This window comes from Onychomys torridus, chromosome 3, assembly GCF_903995425.1.
Source record: "Onychomys torridus chromosome 3, mOncTor1.1, whole genome shotgun sequence".
Lineage (NCBI taxonomy): Eukaryota > Metazoa > Chordata > Mammalia > Rodentia > Cricetidae > Onychomys > Onychomys torridus.
In genome coordinates this window covers 139,916,439-139,928,774 of record NC_050445.1, presented here as the reverse complement: position 1 = coordinate 139,928,774, position 12,336 = coordinate 139,916,439, and the positions used below count along the sequence as shown (strand labels likewise).

General features: G+C 45.8%; 1 protein-coding gene across 5 annotated transcripts in view; it reads right to left on the bottom strand.

The window, feature by feature from the left end:
* The window catches only part of Ano2 (anoctamin 2), a 340,730-nt gene that overhangs the window by 44,975 nt on the left and 283,419 nt on the right, over positions 1-12,336 (bottom strand). For all 5 annotated transcript variants that reach the window (XM_036182061.1, XM_036182063.1, XM_036182064.1 and 2 more), the window contains 3 exons: positions 3,256-3,367; positions 768-825; positions 527-627 (listed from right to left, as the gene is read on the bottom strand). In XM_036182061.1, coding sequence (XP_036037954.1) covers positions 527-627; positions 768-825; positions 3,256-3,367 — 271 coding nt within the window. The remainder of the gene's footprint in view (positions 1-526; positions 628-767; positions 826-3,255; positions 3,368-12,336) is intronic.

Genomic DNA, 12,336 nt, shown 5'->3' with positions numbered 1-12,336 from the left:
AGAAGGGAAAGACAGAGGATATACATTTTTGGACGACTAGATCAACTTTTGCTTGTTTGCTTGTTTTGGTTTTGTTTTAGTAGTGTCAATTACTTTTCATGACCACTTCAATTTATAAAATGTACATAAAGCCCCTGGGGCTTTACCAGGTGTCCATGCCTCACCTCTTAAGGTCCTGTACCCACATTTTGTCATCAGAGTTTCTTAAATGACTTCATCAGACTTGGCTATTCAACAAACCACCCCACTTAACAGGAGGACAAATACATCAAAAGTTGTATGCACCCTGGGGTCTGGGTTATCTCTCGGCTCTGCTCTTGATTTCTCTGTATATGTGAGCAAGTGGTAAATCACTCTGAGCTCAAACACCTCAGCTTCACTGGGAAACAAAGCAGGTAGAAGACAGTTGCTGACTTTCATGGAAAGAGCATGAATGACCAAGTAACATGCAAAGGGGGGAGGCTCTGAAAGTGTGCTGGAAGTCTGGCACTTCTCCAAAAGAGACCGTGAATCGGTCACTACGTACGGGACTCCAATCTCAAAGATATTGTTCTGGATCAGCTGCTTCCCCAACATGATGATGCTGAGCTGGATGCACAGCTCCATGAGGCAGCCTCCTGGAGCACACTGCAGGGGAGAGGGCAGAGACAGGAGCAGTCAGACCAGGCAGGTTCCAGAGAAATAAATAATACTGTGATGGGGGTAAGAATGGGCTAAGCTGGGGGCGAACCACAAACTCTTGCATGAATGCCAGAGACTGTACTTGCCTCTTCCATGCGGTAACCATCGAACACATAGACGTAGCTTCCTGGTCTGCCCACAAACCTGAAAGAAAAATGTGTGGGCAGAGTCAGAGGAAGCAAGGCCACTGGAACATTTCCCCTCTTTGTGAAATAGCTGTCACTCAATGTCCTCTTTGAATGAACTGGCTGCCAGGGGGTGGGGAGGGCATCCCAAATCACACAAGGACAGTTCACATGGGTTATGTGCTAGCAAGTATTTGTAATAGTTATGGTCCAGTTCCCAATGCAGCCAGGTTTCTGGGCGTAGCAGGAGAGCTGGGCAGGGGATGAGGCTGAATGTGGTAAGGGGCTGGGATGGTGTGTGTGTATGTGTGTGTGTGTGTGTGTGTGTGTGTGTGTGTGAGAGAGAGAGAGAGAGAGAGAGAGAGAGAGAGAGAGAGAGAGAGAGAGGGGTGTTCTGAGAGCCTTTCGCCTCAACTGGTGTCAAGGACTGAATTTGGATTGCAATTCTTTGGTAAGGGCTTATGATTTGCCAGGAAAACGAGGGTGAGTCTGACCAAAGGTGCAGGTATATTTCCTTCAGTAAAGAAGGCATCTTGCCTTTTTACTGAAAATATTCTAAGGAAGGGAAGCAGCCTGCCCCATTCCTCTTCTGAGGATATATTTTATTGAGGGAGGGGGACCCTGGGCAGGAGGTGGAAGTAGTGAGGTGGAAGCCAATGACAGAGCCAGGCAGACAATCACAGAGCCAATCACAGAGTCAGGCAGAAGCCCATCCCTCACAGAGCAAGGCAGACAATCACAGGAGTCCGCATTCTTCAAATGTGGACCACTTGAAACTCTATTCATCCATTCAATACCACTGAGATAGTTTTCTACAAAGTCTTCTTGTTTCTGATGATAACAAAGCCTTTTCTTTTCCTTTTCCTTCCTTCTCTTCTTTCTTTTCCATGCCGGGGATTGAACCTAGGACTTTGCATGTGCTAGGCAGGTACTATACTGCTGGACTCCATACCCAGCCCCCCATTTTTTCCTGTATCTCTTACTGTGTCATTCATCACAGATTACAGTAGTGCTGTTGCCAAGATTAGCCCTTCAGTGTACTACAAATCTAAGAGTCAGGGCCATTCTGTCTGCAATGCCATGTGTATGCAATTTGCCTTGACTATGAAATCTAGATAGAAATATCAATAAAGTATAGATTCATCAATTTGGGCAGTATCTTTGCTACTATAATTTTATGAGAGCTAAAAGCAGAAAGGAGTTTGTATTTGGGGGTTACAAACACATCTAACAAAAAAAAATTCACACAGGGGTAATGAACATTCTTTGTGGTGCTATATAAGCTTTGGCCTCCAAGGAAATCGACTGGATAGAATTATTTCAATTCTGATAGGAAATTTCCTTACAGGTAGCCAACTAGCCTGGCCTGTAACACACACATGCACACAAGTGTTTATTAGAAGCAATTTTACACCCAAATCTATTGTCTAACAAAGAATTTTAACTGGTATATGTAGAAGAACTTGTGATTCTAGCTTTAAGGAGGCTGAAGCCAGCAGATCACCAAGTGAAGTCAAGCCTGAGCTATATAATGAGTTTGGGATAGCCTGGGCTACATAGTGAGAGTCTGTCTCAAGAAAAAGATACCAACATCAGAGAGAATCCTCATCCCTTGTCATTGGTTCTTGGGAGGAGCCTGTAAATTCTTAGAATTTCCATGAGTCATCCATCTTTGTTATTCATTATGGGCTCTTGGGACTATTGCCTAAATTTAAGCTAGTGGGGTAATCCCAGCACTCAGAGGCAGAGGCAGGCAGATTTCTGTGAGTCCCGGGCCAGCCTGATCTACAAAGCAAGTTCCAGGACAGCCAGAGCTGTTACACAGAGAAACACTCTCTCTCTCTCTCTCTCTCTCTCTCTCTCTCTCTCTCTCTCTCTCTCTCTCTCTCAATATATAGATATAGATAGATAGATAGATAGATAGATAGATATAGATACTATAGAATTAGAGGAGGCAGTAAGAACCCTGGAATTTTTAGCAAATGTCCTGAGTGCCCAGAGCTTATGGCTGGTATCTGAAGTGAGGCAGTCAATGAAAGAGAGTCCCCTTTGTCTGTGAAGCCTGTATCAACTCCAGGCAGGCAGCACCAAACTTCACTGCTTCACTGTGCAGCCGTGCAACCACTGGACACACACACACACACACACACACACACACACACACACACACACGATCCTCTTTGGCCTTGCTCTCAAAGGCAATACCTTCTATGAGCCTCCCTTTGGAGTCTTGGCTCAAATTCTTGTGTTGTTGTCATGGATATTGATGCTGAGGATGCAAGTTCACTTCTTCCTGAACAGTGGGTTGTGTAATAGTTCACCCCAGCCAAGATGGGGAGAACAGGCTGAGGATGGGAGCTGACTAAGGGAACTTGTCCTGAGAGCAGAAGACCCAGTCAGGAGCGCATTGGACAAATTGCTTCTCCCCAGGTGCCACTGTCTTACTCACCTCCCCTTGAAAAAGGCCACATAGAAGATGGGGGAGTAGGCGTTGACAAACTTTAGCAAAAAAGCTTTGAGGATCAAGCGTTCTTCAAAGGTCTGCTCTGTTTTCGGGACCTCTGTAAGAGAAGAATGAAGTCCATGAGACCCAGATGAGAGGGCCTTTTCCTTTTCCTTTAGGTGTGTGTGTGTGTGTGTGTGTGTGTGTGTGTGTGTGTGTGTGTGCGCGCGCGCGCACGCATCTGCAAGTGCAGGCACTCTCAGAGGGAAGAAGAAGCCATCACATCCCTTGAAGCTGGAGTTACAGGAGGTTGTAAACCACATGATGTGGATGCTGGAAAGCAAACTCCAGTTTTTTGCAAGATCAATATGTGCTCTTAACTGATGAGGCCCCTCTGCAGCCTAGAGGTAAGAGTTTTGACCTTGACAAAGTCATTGTCTCCCAAGTCACAACTTTAGGGTAGAATCCAGGTGACCCACCTCTCCGGCACATGAGAGCTGGACAGATTCATCTGAGAGACACCAAACAGTTCACTGGATAATCTGAGGTGACACAGGGTAAAAGGTACATGAGATCTTCACCTCTCTCTTTCTACTGCACCTTCCTGGCCTCCTAAGCCGTGGAGTCATTCAGAACTCCACAGAGAAGAGCTTGAGCAGGGAGAGCTTGGGGACCCCAACCTTACTTAGTCCAGGGGAAGTCAGCCAGCCTTTATGTATATAATTCCCATAAAATGTCACCCAAAGGAAAGTTTAGGGCCAAATGGGCTTAGAGTTGATAGGGCATCTGAATCGGTTTATCTCCTCCTCCATCTTTACCAGGAAGGTGTTTATCTGTAAGATCTAGGGAAGACTGAGAGGCCTCCAGATCATCCACTCAAATGATGAAAGGCCATCAAAGAAGGCAAAGAGAAAAACATGGCTGAGCCTATGTCTCAAACCCATATGTCACAGCCCCAGGACATGTATTCTGTCATGTCCCAGCAGAGACATCTTTAGCAGAGCCCTGAGGAGACTGGGCAAACCCCCTCTGCTGCCTTCAGAAGACTGAAGATGCCAAGAGATCCCGTGAGAAGAGTGTGGCACGCTTTGGTGGAGACTCCACAACTGTGACAGATGAATGACTGGTGAAAGAGGGCATGGGATGTTGTTAATCCATGTGTGAGCTGAATAAGATATCACGAACTAGTTAGATGACAAAACAACCAGAAAACTATTTCTTGCCATTATGGTCACCTGAAAGGCAAGATCAAGGTAGACTTGGTGCCCTTCCATGACCCTTGCCTCATCGACAAGTCCTTGCATTCTTCAACACTCAGGCTCAATCTCCTCCCAGAAGGGCCTGATTTTGGCTCTATAGGAAGCACCTTACTGCTATGTCCCAGGATGCTGAGAGAGCTAGTCATCTCCTGGAGTCTTTTTTATAAGTTCACCTACAAAGGCACCTAAATCATCTCTTCTCAAATGCCCCACATCCTAACGCTGTGATCTTGGTGATTAGGATTTGTGCTGGATGGTTTTATGTCACCTTGATACAAGTTAAAGTCACCTGAGAGGAAGGAACCTCAATAAAGAAAATTCCTCCATAAGATAAGGCAGTAGGCAGGCCTTTCTTAGTTGGTGATCAATGGGGGAGGTGCCATCCCTGGACTGGTGGTCCTGGGGTCTATAAGAAAGCAGCCTGAGCAAGCAATGATGAACAAGCCAGTGAACAGCACTCCTCCATGGCCTCTGTATCAGCTCCTGCCTCCATGTTCCTGTCATGACTTCCTTTGGTGATGAACTGTGATGTGGAAGCCCAATAAATCCTTTCCTCCCCAACTTGCTTTTTGGTCATGGTTGTTTCATTGAACCAAGACAGAATTTCAGTAGGTGAATTTGGAGTGTGTGTGTGTGGCGGGGGGTAAATAATAGAATCATAGCATGGCCATACTCTTCAGCGTCATGACTAACCTGGCATCATGTAGAATGGTAAGTATAAAAGTATGCTGAGCCCAGGGCACAGTGCCAGGACCACACACAGGATGCATCCAATTTGTGTCTATACATTCTGCATAGGAATAGATGAACTGAGACCCTGCCCTCTCCTCTGGTGTGCCCTTCCCTGACCTCATGTACAAATCCTTGCATTCTTCAACACTCAGGCTAAACCTCCTCCCAGCAGTTTTTCTAGATGTCTTGAATTGGTGCCTATTTTTTTTTCTGTTTTCTTATATGGACTTTATATCTTCCTATATCAATTACCTATATCTATGCCCTTTAAAAATTAATAATACTATTAATAATAATATGATTGTCCACACCTATTTAATAGATCTTTGAACATCTAAAGATGGGAGCAGGTAGTTTGTGGGGACACATGGTAAGAGGGGATGGTGGGAAAGAAAAAGGAGGGAAGATATATAGGTAGGTGGATGATGTCTGCAGTGGTTTGTATGGTCCCCAGGCAGTGAAACTATGGAAGGATGAGGAGGTGTGGCCTTGTTGGAGGAGGTGCAGCACAAGGAGTGGGCTTTGGGGTTTCAGAAGCCCACATGAGGCCCAGTCTCTCTCTCCTGACTGCTAGTTGTGGACCAAAATGTAAAACTCCCAGTTACCATCAGGTGGTGGTAATGCATGCTTTTGATCCCAGCACTTGGGAAGCAGAGGCAGGCAGATCTCTGGGAGTTCAAATCCAGTTACACAGAGAAATCCTGTCTTGAAACAAACAAAAACAACTCCCAGCTACTGCTCCATGATGATCATGGACTACCCTCTAAAATTGTAAGCAAGCTCCCAATGAAATGCTTTGTTTTATACATTTCTTTGGCCGTGGTGTCTCCACTAGCAATAGGGCAGTCACTAAGACAGTATTGTAGGACAGATGCAGAGGCACTGACACCTTCTATAGAACTGTATGCGACCAGAGGATATCCAGGAACAGAGCTATCCCAAGCCATCAGTATGAATAAGAACTATATGATGGTCCACTGGAGGGTAGCTCAAATGGACATGCATGGCATACGAGAATGTCTGTTCCATTTCACCAAGACTCGGTCTCTATGAGGGAAATTAGGCTGCTAGGAAAACTCAGTGAGACAGAGAATAGCATTACTTTCTTGTTGTTTTGTTTGTTTTTGTGTGTCTTTGATTGCTCAAGGCTTTGTTGAGAACATAATTGCATTTGATATTTTGTTTTTTGTCTTTTGGGACAGGATCTCACTTTTTAGCTCAGGATGGTGTGGAACTCAAGATACAGTCTAGGATGGCATCAAACTCATGATCCCCCACCACAGCTGCCTACATACTGAACTTTCAGGCCCATCTCTTTCCCTCTCTTTCAAATACGGTGGTGGCCATACTTGTCTCGCCTAAGAGACAGGTATTCTGTGAGTCACATGAGTAAATGCACAGCATACAATTATATATGTGCATGATAGCACACACCTTTAATCCAGCATTCAGGAGGCAGAGGCAAAAGAATCTCTGTGACTTCTAGATCAGCCTGGTCTACATATCGAGTTCCAAGGCTACACAGTGAGACTCAGATTCAAAAACAAAACAGAAAAGCAACAGTAGGGAGAAGAACCAGGAATTGTATTTGCATGAGGAGGCCATGCTCTTGAGTGAGATGAGACAGATATGGACTGGGTCCTTAGCAAATTATTTTCCTCTTCCTGGATAGATTTTAGCTGTAAATAAACTGTGGCCTGTCTTAGTTCCTCTTCCTGTTGCTGTGACAAAGTATTCTGACAAAAGCAACTAAAGGGAGAAATGGTTTATTTTTGCTCACAGTTCAAGGGTACAGTCTGTCAAGGTAGGGAAATAAAGATAGTATATCACATTTCCTTCAGCCATCAGGGTAATAAAGCATGCTGCTGCTCAGCTCCTGTTCTCTACTTTACAGTCCAATATCCTACCCAGGGAATGGTGCCACCCACAGTGGGTGGTTCTTCACATTTCAATGACCACAATCAAGATAATCCCTCACAGGCTTATTCAGAAGCCTGTCTCCTGGGTGATATTAGATTCTGTCAAGTTGACATTTAATACTAACTGTCACATGACCTGTGAGATGGAAGCCTTTGTCTTTGACATCATTTGCTCCTAAAGTCTACAGAGTATAGCAACTGACCTAGAGGAGAGATTCCAGAACCCTGAATGCCCAGCCAGAAGGCCGAAACATCTGGTAGAACAGCTATGGGAGCATGCTAAGTCATGGAGGTTTATAACGTCTTAATGGAATGTGCTCCAGACATGCTCAGCCTGACAAATACAGGCTTGGTGCAACCAGGAAAGCCAGAAGTCCTGAGATACAGTTTTGCTGTTGTTTGTAGATGGCGGGTCCCCCAAAGGCTCATGTTGAAGGTGCATCCACTGGCTGGTAGGTCTAACCATGAAGAGGTGACTGGATCTCGAGGACACAAACTTCATCCATGGACCATTTCATACTGGATGAGCCATTATGGGGTGGGCCTAGTTGTAGATGGTCACTGGAGGCATGTCTTTGAAGGTGCATCCCACTCAGGCCCTTTCTTGTCTATGTGTCTCTGCCCATGCTGAGTTTGAATCCTTAGCACCCATGTCAAAAAGCTGAGTTTGATGCCGTGATTCAATAACCCTAGTGAATCCTAGGTGCTCACTGGCCAGCCAGTCTAGCAAATCAGTGAGCTGCAGCTTCAATGAGAAACCTTATCTCAAAATACAAGGTTTAATTTAATAACCTTAAAATATAAGAATAATGGAGGAATATATCTCTCACCATCCTCCTTGTGCTCACACTATGTACACCTATTTTCACACGTTCACAGAGTGGGGAGTGGGAATGGGGGAATCATGGATTTGCCCTTGGGGCAGGTGTGCTAAATAACCAAATCCAGGCATAGAGATTTATGTAGAGACCATCCATAGTGTCTGTTTGTATCCAGTGTTCAAATAAAAAAAAAAAAAAGCCTGAGGTTAGACACAGATAGTGGAGAGGAAAGGGGAGGAGAAAAAGGAAGGAGAGGGAGGGAGGGAAGAGGAGAAAGAAAGGGAGGGAGGAGGAGGGGAAAGGCAAGGGGTGGAGAAAAGGAAGAAAAAAACGTTTTGACATAATGGATTTTCCTCTAAAAAAAAGAAAAAAAGAAAAAAACTAACTTGAGCCTTTGCCCAGTGTGCCTCCAGCATTCAATTCAAAGGTAACCAACCCTCAGCTCCTCTCTTTGAAATAGTTTTGGGCAAGAAAATTAAAACAAATGTCACCTAAAAATAAGTAATGAGACCCAGGGGTCTAAAAATTTGGAATGCTTATCTTGTGACTATGTGTAGAAGAGGATTAGGATGAGGTAAAGAGCGACACGTGTCTTTAATTTCCTTTTATAATCCCCTTTGAACTGACTATGCTCAGATCTCTCGGTCCCTACAGGAATTTCCTCTATGTTCTCTGGGAAAAAAAAAATAAAAAAGGAATCTGGTGTTTTCAGAGCTCTTGGCTCCAGCCAGCAATGAGTGGCTCTTTCTCCACACTGACAAATCATGGGCTTGGCAATTATTTATTGGTTTTATTTTTAAAAGCAGCCTGCACTAGGCTTTTAGGGCTGTGCACCACCATAAATAATGGGCCTTTCCAATAAACAGTTCAAATCTACTTGATAGGCTACTAAATCACTTGGGTTCCCCACCTTGGGAAGCCCTGTGGCCACAGGGAGCATTTGAGTGAGCCTTCTAGAGAGGGAGGGCCTCAGGGAAGCTTGGAATAAGGGAGGCAATGGGGCGGGGCTAGGGGACAATGCTGGGTACTATGGTCAGACTTCTGAATCTTTCAGAAGCCAACACACGGAGCTACACCTGCCTGTCACAGAGATCACTGTGTGCCAGAAAAAATGAAATGCAGATTCTCAGAGTTCATACACAGGTGGGAAAATATGTATGGGTCACCCACAGCTATCCGTGTGTCAGGTCACTGGTCGGGATCTACTCACAAGATTCTGGTTTCTGAATCTGGGCCTCATGGTAAACCAGTCCAAATGAAATGTCCTTAGTTCCCATTGCTATGGGGACTTAAAGGATGGTCCAATGTTGACAGGGTGAGGAGGAAGGCTAGTCATAATCCCACCCCCTTGAGAGGGCCTTTGAAGGTGGATTAGAGGCCATCTGAAGGGGTCACCTGTTCTCAACCCATGGGAGCAGAGTTCCTACAGGACTTCATCTAGAACCAGGAGGAGACATCTAACAGGATTCAAATACAACGTCTTTACCGGGCCACACACCCCCACACACACCCTACACCCCCACACCCCATTCCCCACACACCCCTACCTCCCCACCCCCACCCCACCTCCCCACCCTGCTACCCCTGGCTTAGTAAGTGTCAACCTCTGCTGCCTTGTGTCACTAAAACACTTGAGTGCTAATGACCCAGCTGTAAACTGCCTTGGAAGGTAATTAGTGTGAAAGCCCAGGTTAGTCCCAGGGGGCCAACTTAGGCCTCAAAGTCCCCAGAGCTCCCTCCTAATCAGCTGGGAACACCACAGCCAACAAGAAGATGCCTGGCACACAGTCTTGGGAAAGCTACCTCTTGTACCTGGTCTCTCCAGCAGCCCAGTTAAGATGGCAACAAAACAAAAACAGGAAGATGCCTCTGTATGTTTCAGCTGGGACAGCCCTGGCACTGTGGCTTCAGAAGCATGGAAGGTCTAAACATGTGTTGCTGAACCTAGAAACTCCTCTCTCTGCCTCTCTCCCAGGGTGGCTGAGCTTTCCTGATAGCGTAACCAGTGGGTCTGCTCTCTGTCCCTGTAGGTAGTGGGTAGGTAGGTGTAGGGACCGGCTGGGTCTCAGTGTGCAATAGTGTTGCCTTGCCATTGGAATAGAATCACCTCTGGGGAAGCCACCAGCTGGGTAATTAGGCAGCCAGCTGATTGGCTAAAGGAGCTGAGATTGCCTCAACTGGTGTTCCCTGCTGCACGTAGTTCAGGGAGCACTGACTGGCAACCTCTCACCTGAGGTCCAGTGAAGTAGAAGGGCACCCTCAAAAGCGCAGCACCTCACCAGTCCCACAGCATGGAAGGGCTTCTCTGTTATACTACTAACTAGCACTTTGGAGAGGCCAGGCCGCTGTCTAACCATACTAGGTGGTAGAGCAGTGAGTCTCGGAGCAAGGGCTATCACACCTTAGGAGCCCCTTGCCTTAGTGGATGCTGTGCTGACACTCTCTCTTACCCAGTCAGAACCAAGATGAAGGGCATGATTCTATCAAAGATGTTACTGGTAATGAAGAAGCATAGAGGGAACATGGTGTCACAGGCCCTATCCTGGGTGGGCTGTAATTGTGAAGGGGTACAATTCTCCAGACATGCAGGAAAACTAGGGGGAGGCAGGGAGTCAGTACCCCAGTTCAGAACTTCTGCTGCTCTGGTACTAGGAAGCTAACCTAGGCCTACTTGTATACCAGCTAAATACTCTATCATTGAGCTCCGCCATTGAGCTACAGCCTCAACACTCTTTCTACTTTTTTTCTTTTCTCTCTCCTTCTCTCTCTCTCTCTCTCTCTCTCTCTCTCTCTCTCTCTCTCTCTCTCTCTCTTCTTTTCTTTTCTTTTTTAGACAGGGTTTCTCTGTGTAGCCCTGGCTGTCCTAGAACTCGCTGTGCAAACCAGGGTGTCCTCAAACTCAGAGATCCACCTGCCTTTGCCTCCTGAGCACTGAGGTTAAAGAGTGCACCACCACTACCACCTTACTTCCTTTTACTTTTCATTTTAAGGTAAGGTGTCATTAAGTTACCCAGCTTGTCCTTGAACTCATGATCCTCCTGCCTCAGCCTCCCAAGTAGCTAGGATTACAGGCTTGTGCTACCTGGCCCGGTGTGTGTGTGTGTGTGTGTGTGTGTGTGTAGCATCACTGATTAATAGGAGAGACTTGGGCTTCTGTGCTTAAATGAGAAAATGAAGATGTGTTGGCCAACTAGCTCCACTTATAGAGAGTAATAGGGGAGTTGTATGTCAAAGGGGTCACAGAAGAAAACAAAACAAAAAAAATGAATGTAGGAAAGGGTTTTGTAGGAAGGAGTTGGCAGGGGAGGTGGGTAGAAAAAATCATAAAGCATTTCATACATATATGTATGAAGTCATCAAATAACAAATTTAATTAATGATTCTTAAAAAAGAAAGAAAACCAAATGAACAAATGAGACTGTCATTCTAGCTGCCATTTGTGTCTCTGCATGCACACCTAATCTCAGCTGAGACCCCCAAGCGCATGGCCCAGCATCTGCTCTGACAGGATGAAGGAGTGACAGGAATCCAGGAAGGCTCCCCAGACTGCATGTCAAGTGCCTTCTTGGGAAGGAGTGGGTCATACAAAGAAGGTAGATCATAGAACAACTACAGTGGAGGAAAGATGGGTCCAAAAAATTGAACGGTGATATCTGAAGTACATAAGGGTGGGTACACCCCCAGTAAGGAGCTGTGACCCTAAACCTCATGCACATCCTGCTGCAGATGCTGTCAGCAAGGCTGGGCACCGAGCCAATGAGGCTGTAGAGAGATGTGCTACAGTAGGCTCAAGCCATCTCAGTGCACACAGTGTGACAGAACCAGCATCAGCTCAGCCCACATTTAACCCACTCACTCCTAAGAAGGACGCAAAATGAACTGAATCAACTTCTTAAGAAAAAGAATTTAGTTATTCAGTGTGTGTATGTGTGTGTGTGTATGTGTTGTGTCTGTGTGTGTTGCATGTGTCTCCGTGTGTATGTGTGTGTATACAGATGCCCATAGATACCAGAAGAGGCCTAGGATCCCCTGGAGCTATAGTTACAGAAGGTTGTGAGCCACCTAACATGAGTGCTCAGAACCAAATGTAGGTCCTCTGGAAGAGAAACAAGCAGTTTTAACTGTGGGGCCATCTCTCCAGACCCCTCTTTTAATTTTTAAAAAATTTGTGTGTGTATCCATACACACACATGTGTGTGCATATATGTGTGTGCTACATGTGGGTGTGTGGATACATGCACCCATATGCAAACATGTGGAAGACAGAGGAGGATGTCAGATGTCCTCCTCTCTCACTCTCTCCATTATTCCCCTGAGACAGGATCTCTCACTGAACCAGAAGCTTATAGTTTCAAA